The 19,122-nt window shown below is 41.0% G+C and overlaps 1 protein-coding gene across 1 annotated transcript in view; it reads right to left on the bottom strand.

The window, feature by feature from the left end:
* shank2b (SH3 and multiple ankyrin repeat domains 2b) overlaps positions 1-19,122 on the bottom strand; it is a 165,093-nt gene that overhangs the window by 105,188 nt on the left and 40,783 nt on the right. Inside the window, exons 5-9 of the mRNA XM_066700555.1 lie at positions 17,461-17,569; positions 14,627-14,778; positions 14,127-14,294; positions 9,197-9,313; positions 1,338-1,415 (exon numbers count right to left, since the gene is read on the bottom strand). Coding sequence (XP_066556652.1) covers positions 1,338-1,415; positions 9,197-9,313; positions 14,127-14,294; positions 14,627-14,778; positions 17,461-17,569 — 624 coding nt within the window. The remainder of the gene's footprint in view (positions 1-1,337; positions 1,416-9,196; positions 9,314-14,126; positions 14,295-14,626; positions 14,779-17,460; positions 17,570-19,122) is intronic.

Genomic DNA, 19,122 nt, shown 5'->3' with positions numbered 1-19,122 from the left:
CAACAAGCTGGGCCTCAAGATAACGGACCTTGATCTCTAGGATTTCAACATGCTGACAACGTTCACAAATGAAATCTTCTTGGATGAGTTCATCCAGGAAGGCAATCATTCTGCAAACCTGACACTGTAGTGGCCACATGCTGCTAAATTTTGCAAGTTTTTTGGGGCTCTTGCTTTCTGTCCCCTGGTCAGCTGCTTGACTTTTTTGTGTCACCGAGAAACAGCACAGCTCTTTCTCAACAGCAGCTTTAAGTACCTTTTGTCTACCTGCCCCCAATTCACACCTAACTGGCTCCACTGGATCCACTGGCACAACTCACTTAACTGAAATCCTGCTAGTCATAGACCAGTGGTTTTCAAACTGGTCCTGGAGTACCCCCAGCCCTGCTTGTTTTGTTCCAACCGAGATTTGAATTGCTTAATTGAATCCTTAATTGACCTAACATAGCAATATACCATTCAATTAAGTAATTAAGACCTAGGTTGGAACAAAAACCAGTAGGGCAGGGGGTACTCCAGGACCGGTTTGAAAACCCCTGTCCTAGACTGAATCACCTTTACTTCAACCCATTTACTTTCACCAACTCAGCAGCTGTACTGAATTAACTTAAATTAAGGCAAACTACAGACAGGATTAACTTCAATTAAGGCAGTTAACAAAATCAGGAATGCTAAGACTGTCTGAAACTAGGAACACAACAAGATGGCTCCCTCTCACCTGTACTGTCCTTTGTCTGTCTATGGCAACTTGTAAGTCCTTCACCCAAAGTATCTAAACAACCTGTTTGGTTAATCTAGCTACTAACACATAACGAGGACTCCCCCATGCACAGGGCAATGCGAGCTGTATCTATGATAAATCTCTGACTCACTCGGTGTAGTTCTATTTCTAGGTAAAAACGGCATCTTTTGACATGGCCCACTATCTTTGTAACCAACAGGGCTTTAAAACATGTATTATTGTGTAATCAATACAATTATTTCATATGAACTCTGAATCTAAACACAGCGGCAAGTGATTCATTCTTACTACAGTCAGATGCTATACATTGATTTATTTATAATACATTATCATATAGGATCACATCATAGTTCATACTATTCACAAACACACAATAATACAGCTTAAGCAGTTTTTCTTCAAAGTTTCAACACAGACAATATCTGTGGAGCAGATTTACTGCTCACTACCTAGAGAAGAAACACAAAAAGCACAAACACAGTTTTGCTGACAGCTTTAAGCAACTGAATAAGTTTAGCCCATCAGTGTATATAATCACAGCTACAATTGTTACATTGATTCAGATCATCTACACAAAGACAAGACAGCTCTGTACCTGGAATGGGGTTTGGCTGTTGTAGTTCTTGACCTCCTTGTTGGCCCCTCGGACTAGCAGAACTCTCGCACAGTTATCCTGCGGATCAGAAACAACATTAGAGCTTCTTAACCCAAGTCATGTTGGGCTGCCTCCACGTCCCGCCCCCACCTCCACCCCCCACCTCCTTACCAAGGGTGTCCCTCCAGCCCCTCAGCCGCAATGCACCTCTCTGCCCTGGAAAGGAATCAACTTGCTGAAGAAAACCACGACTAATCGCTTGATCTGAACAGCAACTGAAGGTGAATCTGTTGTGTTCGCAGCGCAATCCCAGTTCTGATGCCTGAATTCAACAGCCCACCCACGGCCGCTTCACACACTCATAAGCACATCAGGCTGCTAGTTCTCCTGCTAATACGGCTCCCCCCCAGCCCCCCACCGCCACCTCCCCGACCATTTTCTCGTTTTGTTGCTTTAGTGCAACAGACAAAAGCAATTTTAATCTCAAAAACGCAGCTCTGAAGAAAGGCACTTCTCTCAAGAGCGTTACTAAATTCAAGGGGTTTTGACATGTAATTGCCTAAATTTCTCTGTGGATAAATACAGCATTCCTTCACATTTGTGTCCTTTTTTTTTTTAGATCGGTTTCTATTTATTTATGTTTGAGAATTCAAATGGCAATACTGTGTTGGCAACAGTGCTCAGCAAATAGTTGGTTCCACAACAGACAGTTTCACTTAAAACCTATGAAAAAATACTAGAAATACATAAAATAATTTATTCAAACACCTCAAACAGGCTTACAACAGTCTGTGGACATGTTTCTTTATACTGTCTCCCTTCTTCTATAGTTTAGACTTTCAAAATAGAACAAAAGCATTTGGTTATTTTCACAGAGAAGGTAAAGTAGTTAGCGCTAAAGAAATTGGCAGATTGAAATGACTGTAATCGTTTCTCTCTTTAATAGGCCATGCAAAGTGCTTTTGATGTACATTACATAATCATATCTCTCTGTAAAACAAATCAAACCACCTGGGATCTGAGAACGTGAACTCAGATTGAAAAATGTGACTGAGCTTCTTCAAAACCTTTATACCGTGAAGAAACTCCAGAAAGGAAGCTCAATCAGCACGCTTAATGCGGCACACTAGTGATCCGACACAAACGCAGGTAAAGAAATCTAATGAGAAATGAATGTTGTGCATACGAAGCATTTTTTAATTACCGGCCTCTGCTTTACCTTCCTCAAGGCTAGAGTTCTTTAAAAAGAGAACCTATGATAATAGAAACTCCTACAGAAAATGACTGACATAAAATAGACATGGATCCGCGCAGTTAAGATCTGATGCCTGATTTGTTTTGTATAATTCAGTCATAAATGCATATTTCTATCGCTTACATAATTAGCCTTACTAGAGCTACAACATGAATAATACTTATTCATACATAATGTGTGTGGGGTATATACCAGTGATACAGACCAGTGTAGACCCTTTAAGATCATGACCATTATATTAAAAGCTAACGACTATTAAACCGGTTTAACAACTAGTGCCCATTAATGAATCTATCAAACGTTTTATCCAACTGACAGCCTGATGTCTATATTATCAGCAGATACAAAGCACATCTCTGCTCAGTGAAGTTTAATCCATTCTGGTTGATCTTTTGCCAAGTTTTAATTTCTTTTTCTTTTTCTAAATAATTCTGCTTGATGAGCAATCAGTCGACCACAGAGGCAGATCCTCTCGAAGACCTGCTGGGTCCAAAAGTGTTGGCTGCAAAAATGCACTTTGTAAAAACCCTCTATGATGTTCACCATTATGTTTTATTATTGTAGTGTTGTGCATATCAACATCAGCAGCAGCCTTTATCAATCCACAGCTAGATGTAGCCCCCCATGATATCTCCACTTGTTGAAGGGGGGTGCCACTCTCCATCGAGCAGTGAGGGAGGTGTAGAATAATTTTGATTATTTATATTAATAGGTGTGTATATACACCAATAAGCCATAACATTATGCCCACTGACAGGTGAAGTGAATAACACTGATAATCTCGTTATCATGGCACCTGTCAGTGGGTGGGATATATTAGGCAGCAAGTGAACATTTTGTCCTCAAAGTTGATGTGTTAGAAGCAGGAAAAATGGGCAAGAGTAAGGATCTGAGCGACTTTGACAAGGGCCACATTGTGATGGCTAGACAACTGGGTCAGAGCATCTCCAAAACTGCAGCTCTTGTGGGGTGTTCCCGGTCTGCAGTGGTCAGTACCTATCAAAAGTGGTCCAAGGAAGGAAAAGCGGTGAACCGGCGACAGGGTCATGGGCGGCCAAGGCTCACTGATGCACGTGGGGAGCGAAGGCTGGCCCGTGTGGTCCAATCCAACAGACGAGCTACTGTAGCTCAAACTGCTGCAAAAGTTCATGCTGGTTCTGATAGAAAGGTGTCAGAACACACAGTGCATCGCAGTTTGTTGCGTATGGGGCTGCGTAGCCACAGACCAGTCAGGGTGCCCATGCTGACCCCTGTCCACTGCCGAAAGCGCCTACAATGGGCATGTGAGCATCAGAACTGGACCACGGAGCAATGGAAGAAGGTGGCCTGGTCTGATGAATCACGAGTTCAAGGCGTTGACTTGGCCTCCAAATTCTCCAGATCTCAATCCAATCGAGCATCTGTGGGATGTGCTGGACAAACAAGTCCGATCCATGGAGGCCCCACCTCGCAACTTACAGGACTTAAAGGATCTGCTGCTAACGTCTTGGTGCCAGATACCACAGCACACCTTCAGAGGTCTAGTGGAGTCCATGCCTCGACAGGTCAGGGCTGTTTTGGTGGCAAAAGGGGGACCTACACAATATTAGGCAGGTGGTCATAATGTTATGGCTGATCGGTGTATATAGTACACTATTACGGATATAATATAATATAGAAAAAGAAACAGGATATATAGAGATATTCATTCAGAGGCCACTTCATTAGGTACACCTGCTCATTAACGTAAATAGCCGAACTCAATATATAAAGCATGGTCAGACACGGTCAAGAGGTTTAGTTTTGTTCGACCCCACATTAAAATGGGGACGACGCCTGATCTAAGTGACTTTGACCGTGGTGGTTCCAGCATCTCAAAAACATGGTGGTTCCAGCATCTCCGAAAACAGCTGACCTCCTGGGATTTTCATGCACTGCAGTCTCTAGAATTTACAGAGGATGGTGCAATAAAAAACATCCAGGGAGTGGCAGTTCTGTGGGTGAAAACACCTTGCTAATGACTGAGGTCAGATGAGAATGGCCAGACTCGTTCAAGCTGACAGAAAGGCCACAAATACTCAAATAGCCAGTCTTTACCACAGTGGTGTGCAGAAGGGCATCTCTGAATGCACAACGCGTCAAACCTGGATGCTGATGGGCTGCAGCAGCAGAAGACCACGCCCGATTCCACTCCTGTCAGCTAAGAACAGGAAGATGAGGCTACAGCGGGCACGTGATCACCAAAACTGAACGACTGAAGATTGGGAAGACGTTGCCTGGTCTGACGATTCTCGATTTCTGCTGCATCATGCAGGTGGTAGGGTCAGAATCTGGCGAAAACCACATGAATCCATGGATCCATCCTGCCTGTTGTGAAGGATACAGGCTGCTGGTGGTGAGGTTAGTGTGTGTGGAATGTTTTCTTGGCATACATTTGGCCACTTAATACCAAATGAACATCATTTGAATGCCACAGCATATCTAAGCATTGCCGTAGACCATGTGCATCCCTTTGTGGCCACAGTCTACCCAGTTTCAAAGCAGAATAATGCGCCATGTCACAAAGCACACATCATCTCAAGCTGGTTCCACAAACATGACAGTGAGCTCAGCTTACGCCAATGGCCTGCACAGCCCCCAGGTCGCAATCCAATAGAGCACCTTTGGGATGAGGTGGAACGAGAGGTTCGCAGTTTGAATGTGTGCCCGAAAAATCTGCTGGAACTGGGTGATGCTATGGAGTCATCATGGAGCAAAATCCCCAAGGAATGGTTCCAGCACCTTGTTGAATCCACGCTGTGAAGAATTCAGGCTGTTCTGGAGGCAAAATGGGGTCCTACCCGGTACTAGATAGGTGTACCTAATAAAGTGGCCACTGAGTGTATACTGTTCTAAACCAGCAGCTACTAGACTGTGTAAATCAGTGAGTGACCAGTCTGTGCCAGTCTGTTTGGTGATGTATAATAATAATAACAGCACTGAATAAAAACAACAATAATATTTTAAATCGCCGGAAAGCTGAGATCAGGAGTAACTAATATACAGTGAGGGAAAAAAGTATTTGATCCCCTGCTGATTTTGTCAGTTTGCCCACTGACAAAGAAATGATAAGTGTATAATTATAATGGTAGGTGTATTAGAGAGACAGAATAACAACAAAAAAATCCAGAAAAACGCATTTCAAAAAAGTTATAAATTGATTTGCATGTTAATGAGGGAAATAAGTATTTGACCCCTTCAACTTAGTACTTGGTGGCAAAACCCTTGTTGGCAATCACAGTGGTCAGATGTTTCTTGTAGTTGGCCACCAGGTTTGCACACATCTCAGGAGGGATTTTGTCCCACTCCTCTTTGCAGATCCTCTCCAAGTCATTAAGGTTTCGAGGCTGATGTTTGGCAACTCGAACCTTCAGCTCCCTCCACAGATTTTCTATGGGATTAAGGTCTGGAGACTGGCTCTCCACTCCAGGACCTTAATGTGCTTCTTCTTGAGCCACTCCTTTGTTGCATTGGCTGTGTGTTTTGGGTCATTGTCATGCTGGAATACCCATCCACGACCCATTTTCAATGCCCTGGCTGAGGGAAGGAGGTTCTCACCCAAGATTTGACGGTACATGGCCCCGTCCATCGTCCCTTTGATGCGGTGCAGTTGTCCTGTCCCCTTAGCAGAAAAACACCCCCAAAGCATAATGTTTCCACCTCCATGTTTGACGGTGGGGATGGTGTTCTTGGGGTCATTCCTCCTCCTCCAAACACGGCGAGTTGAGTTGATGCCAAAGAGCTCGATTATGGTCTCATCTGACCACAACACTTTCACCCAGTTCTCCTCTGAATCATTCAGATGTTCATTGGCAAACTTCAGACGGGCCTGTACATGTGCTTTCTTGAGCAGGGGGACCTTGCGGGCGCTGCAGGATTTCAGTCCTTCACGGCATAGTGTGTTACCAATTGTTTTCTTGGTGACTATGGTCCCAGCTGCCTTAACAAGATCCTCCCAGTTCCCAATCCTAGTTCTGGGCTGATTCCTCACCGTTCTCATGATCAGTGAAACTCCACGAGGTGAGATCTTGCATGGAGCCCCAGACCGAGGGAGACTGACAGTTATTTTGTGTTTCTTCCATTTGCGAATAATCGCACCAACTGTTGTCACCTTCTCACCAAGCTGCTTGGCGATGGTCTTGTAGCTCATTCCAGCCTTGTGTAGGTCTACAATCTTGTCCCTGACATCCTTGGACAGCTCTTTGGTCTTGGCCATGGTGGAGAGTTTGGAATCTGATTGATTGATTGCTTCTGTGGACAGGTGTCTTTTATACAGGTAACGAGCTGAGATTAGGAGCTCTCCCTTTAAGAGAGTGCTCCTAATCTCAGCTCGTTACCTGTATAAAAGACACCTGGGAGCCAGAAATCTTGCTGATTGATAGGGGATCAAATACTTATTTGCCTCATTAACATGCAAATCAATTTATAACTTTTTTGAAATGTGTTTTTCTGGATTTTTTTGTTGTTATTCTGTCTCTCACTGTTAAAATACACCTACTATTAAAATTATAGACTGATCATTTCTTTGTCAGTGGGCAAACGTACAAAATCAGCAGGGGATCAAATACTTTTTTCCCTCACTGTATATAGTATATATAAGTAGGTAAGAGAAAACCAGAAGTCGAAGAGCATCAGTAGAGAAAGCAGGAAGTAGGGGGAGGATCTGCCTGAATGACACTCACGACTTTGTTAGACAATCACGTTCACCAAGTTCAAATGGAAAAGGCAACGCCCCACCCACTTTGGGTAGTATTTTCAACTTGAAAGATAACTAACAATTACTGCACCGTCATCACTAACTCTATTCCCACCAGTTCTATTGAAAAACTATTTAACAGCTATAATAATCGATCCATTCTTCCTAATGGCAGAGATTCAATGAAGAACACGATCGCATAGAAACAATTGACCCCTGAAAGACAGTATTGGCATTCAGTGACTCAGATGTATTTAATTTGCTCGGTCTATTTAAAGCACCTGAAGAGGTTCATGGGAAACAGGTGAGTAGAGAGTCCGGCAGGGTTTGGCTGTACAGATGTCTTACCAGAGCGTGGCTCCATATGATTTATGAGCAGCTATCATGAAGGTAAGAGACACTCAACATTCACAATGACCAGCACCATGCTATGTGGCAAAACCAGGAAACATATCTAAAGCAAGGAACAGATGATTTAGTTACAAGCGTTAAATGAGAAAATATTTTAAAATTAGTCTATCTGAGACTTAACCGTAATTTCACAGTTCTGTTTCCCAGAACACCTCAGTGTCCCATCTGAGCTTCTCAGTAACACCTTCATTTCTGATTCGTTTCCAGCTTAACATGTATCAATTAAGCCAATGTAGGTGTCATAAAAGTAAACTAAAAAACACTAGGCTGGTTTCAGAGACACACATCGTCGTCAGTCTTGGATTACACAGCGTTATTTTATATAGAGAAGTGCTAGACTAGTGTGAATCCAGGCATGCGAAACCGGCCAACAGGTTTTCCAGGGTCAGGGCTGAAAACCCATGTAAAAGCAAATAAAGCATCTATATTCCTATTTTTTTCATGTATTGGATTTTGAATCTCTAAATGTGTTCAATACATTGTTAGAAAATCTCTTTATTAAAGAGTATAGAAACTAAACTTGCAAAAGCTGCTCTTGAACCTTCCCCCCCTTTCTTTTAACCTGCTCTGCCAATCGTCACACACATTGCCATGACAGCCATGGAAAACAGTCAGTGATGTCAGACAGATAAGGAAATCTGACGAACGGCAGCAGAGCTCACAAACTGCCTGGCGTTGAGATCTCGCAGGTAGGATTTCAGAAGCCAGCTTTTCAAGTGTGCACATGTAAACAGCACAGCATTTCAAAAGCATCCTGTTGATGCACGACGGTACAACGTGTGTATTAAAATCATGTCATGAAACAAACTGGAAACCTCACTGGATACTGCCAGCTGTGTGCCGTTTCTTCTCTAGTGTAGTGTTGCTATCTAGGCCAGCAAAGCACTTTGAACAGAAGCATCAATATGAGTAACTGAATGATGTCCTCCTTCAACCAGGTACCAGAAGACAGCGTGGCTCTGAACTGAGCCGGGGAGTAATTAAGATTAATGATCTATTGAAACAGCAGGACTCGAAGGTCTCAACTACCGACACATGACGGCACAATCCCACAAATTAGCCACTGAAAGGAACCGGAAGATTAGTCCCCCAATAACCCCGGGATACTGTACAGGATTAGAGTGATTTAAACAGTGTAATTCATTAATAAAATAAAATAAAACAAACATGTATTTACAGTAAATGTGGATTTACTGGAAAGAATATAGCTCTCTCTGTGAGCACAGATAATCTGACACTACCTAATTAAATACAGCCACCCACAGGTGCAGAGGAATCTGCTGCCCACACATGAAATCAAGAACGTGCAAAGAAGGAGCAAACAGCCTTTTAAAAAGGCAGCATTACAGCAGCTCTACTGGCTGGTAACACCCCACCAAGAAACGGACTTCTATAGCCGGCGCGCTGGCAGGAAAACACAGACGCACAAACACCCAAACACACGCCCCTGTGACCCCGCTGACGAGCCCCCAGACTCACCTGGTTGTAAAGGGCACAGATGTGCAGCGCGGTGTTGCCTGAAGCGTTCTGGGCGCCCATATCAGCCCCGTAGAACAGCAGATGCTCCAGATGTTGGACATGGCCATAACGACAAGCCTATGTCAGACAAACAGAAGAACTGGTTATTTATGGTACATTTAAAAATGCTTTATTAGAATTAAAGCTAAATATGTTCGATTTAAATAATTTCAACACTTTATTGAGAAATAATAACATACAAAAAGGAGAACAATCTGTCTCTCAATAGAAAGCTATTGATATGAGCTCACACTGACCTGCTTTTGACCAGGTATTGAAAATGGAAATGGTTCATTCACCTGACTTCACCGCTCCCCTCTACCTCCTGACTGTTGGACACCAAATAAGTTTCTCCCTGACGAGCAATGGAGTCCTTCTGGTTACTAGGCAACTACACCAGGCCTCCTCAGAACTAGTCTTTCATTACAGAACAGCTGGGCTTTTATTTTTCCGCCAAAGTACCAACATACAAACACGCATTGAAGGTGTTTATCATTTACCTCACTGTAAGAAACAGTATCGATCGACGGCTATTTACAATGAGATCCCAGCCTATTGAGAGGAAACCTCAGAGAGCTGTCAAGCATGAAAGAGGAGGCCTTACAAACTTAAGTCATGTGATTTCTAACAATAAATGGATAAATATGGGCACATTTAATATTTCATAATTCTACATTTTTTTATAAACAATAGACAAAACACAAGCTGCCCTGAAACCACGTGTTCCTTCAGCTCCGCCCACTGAATGAGCTCCCATGCTTTCCTCCAGGGTCCAGATGGCAATGTTGTGCGAGTGTGGGATTTATAACACAACGTACTGTTACAGCATTGGGTCAGAAAAAATCAACCACTGGTGGCGCATAATGCTTGGAGTACAAAAAATTTAACTGAAACAAACCCATCTCCATGGGTGTTTGATCTTCCCAGCCTGGCACAAATTATTCAATAAATAATGCGCATCACTATATTATGTAATGCCCTTCCTGGTCCTAATCGCAAGGACTATGTTAATTCAACTTTGTCAATACGTTTGCTGATTAAAGATGTTCCAATAAAAAAATCATTGCACCACATTTTCTCAACACAGGTAATGCCATAGTGCTGGATAAATATAGTTTTAAGTGCACAACTTTAAAATAAAGTTAACAACAGTGCTGTCAAATATCCACTAGATGGCAGAGTTCCTACACAGTTAGAAATAAATGCCCACTCTGTCGATCTCAGTTTCGGTCTGTCTCAACAATTAAGAAAATTGGAAACAAATCTTTTAGAATATACTGTAATACATGTATTCAATGAATGTGCATTCAGTAAACGAATATGTGAATCTGAATACATGTAGTTGTGCAATAGCCCTGAAGTTAAATCCATGCAGACTATAGATGAATTAGGAGAAAAGAAAAATCACAAACCTAGAAACGGTCCAATAAGGACAGATTTTCTAAATAAATATGCTAATGATGATATTTCAGTAATGTATGACTGCTGAAAATGTAGCACCAGTATTCAAAATTGCTCTGTGTTCAGCTGGATTCCTGCAACCCTCTCTAACCCTGTCACTAACATCGGTCATTAAATTTGATAGATACGGGACCTTCTATCAGAACATTTGCAAGTTCAGCCAGGGATTTAAATCTCATGTCTCTAACCTTGGGGCATTGTTCCAGATGCCCCCGAGTGTTTCAGTTTTGTTCTTTTTATTGATTGGACTCTGGGCAGGCGATTGCAAATTTCTGAAACCATCGCCACAGACAGAGTGCCTGAGAGATAGAGCAGGACAATAGGGCGTGTTGTCACTTATCAGAGCCTTCACCATCGAACGATATCACAAAAGGAAGTGCAGCACTGTCCCCGAGATACCTCCGCAACACAGGGTTCTCATTGTTCATTTCATCACAATGGAAGGACCAAAAGCAAATGTCAGGAAAAGCAGCTTCCTGCAGCACATGTACCTGCTGGGACAATGCCATCATATTTAAACGGTTCAAGAGTCTTTGCTCTGCGTGATGAGTCTGGACTGCTCGACACATCTTGTACTGATCTAAGTGCCTCTTTGAGCCTCCGATGTCAAGCTGAGGAAACCCCGGCTGACCTTGAGATCACCCATCCCAGGCAACACTCACACAATGGCACAGTCTCTTTGGGAAAGACAAGCACAGCTGGTAGTGTGTCCAGATTCCAACCAGTGATTTCTGGACCAGACTGTCCCACCTGCACACAGAGCTTAGCCTTTTATATGTTTAAAAATGCAAAGATTTAGCACATTTCTGCATCTGTCTTGTAACTCTGCCCGAGTTGCAAATATTGCACATAAAACTGCGAGTAAAATATAAAAAGGGCCTAGGAGAAACTTAAAGCACTGCAATGCTGCGGAGAGTGAATTAATTAACATAATTTAACCAAATCGCAAACCCTTAATGTATACAACAGCCAGGACTCATCTGGGTGTGCTGTGAGAATTCGTATTTACACAATGACTTCTGCAACAATAGGTAGTAGTGTAACCAGTCTGATTCACAAGCAGCCTCTTTGTTTGTGAGATAATTGACTTTTCAGTTTAGCTTGTGGTAGAACATTTAAGGGATTGTTTGTGACACCTCCTTCCCCCAAAAGAACCAGAGCATCTATTGAGTGCAATCTGTTTCTCAAAATGGATTTGCAGAAAAGATCTCTACAACGCCCTTCGTGACATACGCAACATGTTTGAATATTTGGTTAACCTTATTTTTGTGTTGTTATCATGACAAATAAACAAACAAACAAATAAACAAATACATCCAAATAATTGTGCATATTATGTTTGTAATATGTCTGATTTAAAAATGAAAAAGCACACTAACCTGTCTCTTTAACCAGCTACACTTGTAAAAATAAACATTCAAACTGGGTGGAAAAAATAGAAAACTAATAAAAAAACAAAAATTTAAATTAAATCTAGTATGTATTTATTCCGTATTGATCGCAGCACTACAGACTCCATTCAGTTTACAGTTTGTTCTGCATATATTATTGATGCCGAGCCACAGCTGTCGTCACATTATCTGCCACTGAATTTATAGTATTCCTGCGATCGTCATACTTTGTGCACTTGGCTCTTGAAGAAGTTAATAGCTCATCACATCATTAAAATTAGGCCAGCAGTTAGCAGTAACTTCACGCTGTAAAACGAGTCGTGAGCATTATAGGTATATTATTCTATCTGGTGCATAGCCGCTTGATCAGATTCTGTCGGAAGGACGTCTTGCAAAAATGAACACTCTAAAAGAATATTTAATATCGCTGAGCTGCATCAGACCTTGTGATAACCCTCTGTATACATGCATTGTGTCTTCCAAATACGTGCATGGTTTAAATACTGGAGGATTTCCAAATCTTTAAACACCTTTATTTTCTTTGAAACGACGCCAAGGAAAAAACCCGCCGGGCACAAATGTAGAGGGCTTATCTAAAGGACGATAGCCTTTTCGTGTAGAACAACCAAGCCAGCTCACAGATTGACACCGGCACAGGCAATGTAAGCTTCGCAAACAGTGTTTCGTTGACGGAGATCTATCCAAACCAGTATCAGAACAGCCCTCTGATGAGACCAGAATCTAAAGATATCACTCGAATAACTTATTATTAAAACTATAGATATACAGATGTTTTTTTGTGTGTACATACTGTGCTACATATAAAGTAATAAAGAAGTGCCATATATGTTAGCCTGAGCATAACATTTCCATAGAAGCAAGTCTCAACATGAAACACACAGCCTTCCCTGGTACATTTGATCAAATACCCTCTAGAAAAACCAACCAAGTTCATCTCTCGTGTTTGCATGTTTTTTCTGTACTCTAGGGCTATTTAATGTTAAGTTTTCTTACCTTACTTTAATAAGCTAATAAATCATTTGACACTTCAAATGCCTTTATAAGTTGTTGGTTAAGTTTTTTTGTTTAAATATTGATTGCTCTATTTAATAAGCTCAGAATCTTCCCTACCCTGGTCTACTGGCAATATTCATCTCCTCTACAACCCTGACACCTTTAACCCCCAATTTATCACCGCTTCTATAATCGGGAGGTTTATTGTCATTGCCAATTGCTGACCATCTGTATTACGCACATGAAACACTTATGGCCATTCACTTTATATACACATGGGGTAGAAACGTCTTATTAAGAGCTTCCTGGGGGAATCAGCCTTGGCATTGGCTGTATGCTATGATTTAACTGCGTTCTGCTTTAGGTGTTGTATTGATTAGGGGAAAAGCAGACTCACCTACAGATTCCCTCTCTAATGACGTGAAAAGAGCAGAACTTATTACACCAACCACACCAACTGCTTTGCTTAGGCGTTTCTTTTTTAAGTTTTGTTGGCTGATTTTTTCTCTCTCTCTCAACTCAGATTCTCAAAACCCAAATGTAAGTCTTGACTATGCAGGAGATATCAGCTGATGAAGGAGACCTGGCCTTATGGGAACTCTTGCTATTGGGTTTGTGTCTTCCAGGGCTGCAGACAAACATGCTTGGTCGACCTTGGATGAGCGCATATCCGTTAAGTAAGTAAAATCAATAACGGCGAGTGACATTATAAAATTAAATCAATGCTCTTGTTTGTGTGCACTGCAACAGGCAACAGAGCACCAGGCAATTGGTTAACGATAACCGGCTCCCAATTAGCTTTTTTATCAAACCCACTGTCTTAGCACCGGACTAATGGGAGATACTGGAATAAGAATTTTCCTTAAGACCTTTAATGGGATAAACTGTGCCCTACCCCTGCGAGAGTAAATTCCTTATTGAAAAACAGCAATAGAAGGCTTTATGATTCAATGTGAGGAATTCCTGTCTATTGTTTGGGTGTATAGATGTAGAAATTGAGGCCGTAAGTCGAGTGCTTAGTCTACCTGGTGAATTTCCTGCCATCCATTCTCGTCCTGACAGCTGATAGTCGTGTGTTCATGCAGTAGCAGCTCACAGCAGTAAGGGTCCCCCCCCACCATGGCAGTGTGGTACAGCGCGGTGAGACCTCGGCTGTCTTTATAATCGGGTGAAGCTCCCAATTCCAACAGTGTCTGCGGGAAACGGAGAGAAAGAAGAAAGAAGTTTGACTGCAGTACGTCCTGCTGCCGAGGTAAGGTTTTAACGTGATGAGGTGTAACAGTTTTTTGGTAGACACTGCTGGTATAATTTCTGCATTTTGCTTATAGATTTGGAAGGAAAATAAAACAAAGTCCTTGATTTTGTATTCAATGCAGTTTTAACATGAAACAGGTTAACTAAAGGTACCCAGTAGAGGAAAACGACGTGGAAAATGACAAACTTGTATACAATAGAAGATATGCCAATTCAGAAGATATAGCAATAAATAATGACATACATGCACACAGAAATCAATTAAATATACCGTGAGAGCAACTTGATTCTTTGATTTGGCCGCTTTATGTAACGCTGTCATCCCGTCTTTCGCTCTGAAGTCCAAATGTGCGCCACCATTTTTCAGAGCCTTAATAATATCCACTATGTTGTCCAGATGGGCTGCAAACGTCAGTGGGGTTTCTGTGGTGAAAGGAGGAGAGAAACATTAAAATCAGTCACTGTGTAAAATGTCTTGAGAGAATTTAAATGTCAATGTTTTGATTTGGTCGTAAAAAAAAACAGAATGTAAAACACTCTCCAGTACAATATGCAGATTTTATTCAACAATTCAAGCAATTAAGATAAAAACATATACACTACACTACACACACACACACACACAAACACACACATAAACATACAGTTACCTGTCACTCACTATTCGCATACAGTGAGTGATAGTATTGTGTAAGAGTTATTGGCATAAGACTAGAACACAGATTCTTCCTTAATTTAGAAACAGACATTTGGTTTGTATTTAGATGGAGGTGGAAGTGTTGTGTAAACAGGCCTGTTTTACATCTGCCCTGTTAAAACGCTGCCTGAAGCATCTAACACTGACATGGAGACTTGCTCTCTGCACCCCTCCACTCCCATGCGCTGTCAATCAAAAGCTGCAACCCTAATCATTATTTGATAGCCGCTGCCAAAACAGACACAGAAGTCCCTGAGGTGAGTCCAATGGCTCCTTACTGGCAGACTGCAGTTACATCTTAAAACAAAGCCAACACCAATATTTTCAGTGAGCTGCTGCAGTTTGATTATGCCAGGTGAACAAAAATAATAAATTCAATAGAGTTTGATGGGAACAACTCACAAAGGTAGACGATTGAGCAAACTCAGTGTTTCACAAATACACAATTGTTTAATGGATCTGAAGAGCTTCAAATTGCCCGTTTCCATAAACTGCATGTAATTTAATGGTTATTCCAGTTCAGTGCGTTCTTCTCTATGACTAATGTGCTTTCTCTTACACAAATATAAAGTGCTAAAGGACATGTTATTGTCAGATGAAACCAGTAATATAAACTCAACTTCCAAGTCAGCGTAAAAAGTAATGTTGTACAATGTTTTCAGGAATGTAGCTGTTCTTTTAGTTCTGGATCACAGGCATGTCTGGGTGAGATTAAACGGACTCATTTGCTTCAACAGAAAATCGTGACGGTGAGACGCATTGTCATTTCCTATCAAGTTACTGAAGTATGATTTTTACTGATTTTTATATTAACTTTCTGGGGGGAAAGCAACACCTTCTGTAACTCGACCAATTAGAGGGCAAGGCCAAAGTGCCACGGGTTGCACACGGTGTGGATAATGGCGTTGGAATCTCTTAATAAAAAGCTTTTCACAGACGATGCTGCTGGCGGCTCAATTAGCATCACAATTTTGTCTTCATTACAGAATTAGAAATGGTAAAATGCTTAAGGTCTCACAAGTTGCGTAATTAGACCAGGCTCTGTTTAGGATGCTCAGGTCTATGGGCCTGATAGCCATGACTAATTGTAGGTACTGGATTCGTTCTCTTATTTGTAATCAAAGCTGTTGAAATGGATGCACTTTGGTCTCACTTTTATATCTGATATATCAATATTACCACTCCAAAACTGTTCAACTTCATTAGATTAGGTTTGCAATTTGAGGGGAAGTCTGGTGACTGGTCTGGTGGTGAGATCTGTCTTTGTTAGCTCTTCTTTGAGAGATAGCTAATAACATTCAAACAGAAAGCTTTTTAAAGCCAAACAGAACAAAACAAGCACTAAATTTGCAATGAACCCTATTTTCTTTTTCATATATTGCCAGTTAACATGTCATACACTCTGTAAACAGCATCAATCAAGACATGGGTAAGGGTCAAGTTACACACGAAGAAACCAAGTATTAAAAACAAATGAAAAAAGAAGCACAAAAATAATGCAGAGCCAAGCTTCCTCTGACAACCTTAACACGTTTGGATTAAAGTGCCTGTTGGAACAGAGAGAAGCGCGGCGTGCCTCCTTGCCTACAGTATCTATCTGACAGCTATGGCTAAGATGTCATCTCTCTGTGCTCAGTCATTAGTTCAGAACAAGTTTGTTCTTGCATGTATCTTTGGTGTGCTGAAACATGAGCTTTTACAGTCCTATAGATCAGATGCACTCTGATATCTAACCCACGCCTTCCTGCAGTTATCAATACATTGAACTCTTCAATTACAACAGGGATTCAAAGCTTTAGTGCAGGAGCCTGGAGTTTGCAATTTGTGCATGTGGTATTTGTTGTGAAGGGTACCAGCTGCTGTCCCCCGTTTTCCACCCGCTGTTTTGCATGCTTAACCCAGCTTTGTTGGTGTAGAATAATTCAGTTTAATGGACTGCACTTCTGAGGTTCAGTGTGAAACCTGAGGGGGGGCGTCATCGTCGAGATCCAGTGTATAAAGCTTGTCGACCAAATCGGCAAATAAACAAAGTTCAATCGATCTCCTTGTTAATTTAGAAATCAATCGCATGGATTTACCTAAAAGGCCAGTTTCAGAACAAGGCAAAACAATTTGTACATATTTTAAAACAAAAACAAAGAAAAGGTGAGATGTAGCATAGCTGTAATGCATTATATGTGTGTGTGTATAAACTGTAATAGTTTCCAAGTCAAAATTAAATCAATTACTAGATTTTTTGCAACACAATTTCACTTCCATTCTCTTTCTAATTGTGTGTGCGATTAGTATTGCAATTAGAAATTAAAATATGAAATGCCAGTGCTTCTGCCACAATAATGGCAACCCCTTGAGCTTGTAGTATTGCTTTGTTCTTTAAATGTACAGTAAAAAGTAACATTTCTTCATACCACCAGTTTCTGGGTCATGGTAATTAGGGTCTAACCCTCTTTCAAGCATCTTGGTAACTTTATCCAACTGATGGTGCTGGATGTGGTCCATAAATTTCCTCAGGTTGGCCTGGAAAAGAGAGGATGAAAAATGACAGAGCAGAGCGGCAAGGCAGGCAGAGAGCTTTACAATTACTGCAGGAGGAGAGCGTTCGGTCTATTCTAGGGAAAAACGTTCCTTATGATTTTCAGGCCATTTTAAAATAGATTAGAGAGCAGATCCCAGGACGATAGCAGCCGAGGAGTGTCAAAAGGAAAAATGCTGCTGCAGGACACGTTCGCACCTCGCTATCACTGCGAAGAGTAAAGAAACCTTCAGACTATTGAGGACTTGTAATAGAGACACCTTCGATTTCCCCTCGAAAGGAAAATCGACATTTTAACTGATGAAGTAAAGTTCAAGAAGGAGTTCAATGACAGTATATCTGTGACAATCAGATTCCAAATCACTTATGTATATTTTGTTTATGGCTTACATTTAGTTAAAACATTACAAAATGTGGGGTTTTAAGATTATTTTTGTATCTATGCTCTGGACATAACAAAACCCCTCAAATAATGTAAATTCACAAAGGTTTTAAATAAAGCACAACTCCTCGACCTACAAGTAAAAAATCTTTAGTTACAAACTAGAAAATTGAGCACCGGAGCTGGACATTTGGTCTTCAATAATTCAGACAGTGATGTGAAACACTAGCTCTGTTTTATTTAAATCAGTTACCAGAGAGATCAAGGCTACATTGAGGGTTTATCAAAAGAACAGAAAGGTTAAGGTTTCACTTTTTAAAAAGAAACACAGCTGCCCAGAAGATGACAGTGTTTTTACACATTTACAATATCACAGGTGGTAGTCAGACAATGCATGCATGTCATTATACACTATACATTAATATCTATATATCTATATTTTTTAAATGCATCATTGCAGTTAATAACTTCATCTAGAGTAAAATGTAGGGTAAAGATTTATTTTTTTCAAAACATTGTTCTATGCTGTACGAAGAAAAATATAAAGATGTTACAAAGAACATGTTCAGAAAGGGAAATAAAAGTTTACACCTAATTTAATAAGAATGATGATTTTCATCAGCAGCAGTTACACATCATTTAAGGCAGAGCTGCCCTGCCTTCTCTTTGTAATCCTGCCAAGTGGAGGATGACAACCCCCAATAACTCGACAATACAACTGTCACAGTCTGACAGCTTATATGTATTTTTCACACAAAACGATCCCCATTTTGGAGCTCATTTAGTGATGCATACTTTCACTCACTCGGGAGTGGCCATCGACTCCTTCCAGAAGTATGATTTAAAAAATATAAAATAAATGCCATGGTTCAGGATGTGAACTAGGGCACGAAATGAGAGATGCATCAAAACACTGGCAAGCGAAGTGCTGTATTTTGTGGACTTTTGCTTTTTAATCTGAGATCTTTTCAGTTTGCCCCAAACTACTTAAACTAGCTGCTACGTGTTGGTTAACAGATTATTTTTATTTAATTTAAAAAGTAAAGGGCAATGTGTGTGTCGTTGATTAATTCTTAAAGCTCATATAATGTGAAATCTAGTTTTACACATATAAAGAAAAATGTGACAATCTAGCCATAAACAATAAACAATAGG

The sequence above is a fragment of the Amia ocellicauda genome, chromosome 4, assembly GCF_036373705.1.
Source record: "Amia ocellicauda isolate fAmiCal2 chromosome 4, fAmiCal2.hap1, whole genome shotgun sequence".
NCBI lineage: Eukaryota > Metazoa > Chordata > Actinopteri > Amiiformes > Amiidae > Amia > Amia ocellicauda.
This window is presented reverse-complemented; position numbering and strand designations above follow the sequence as displayed.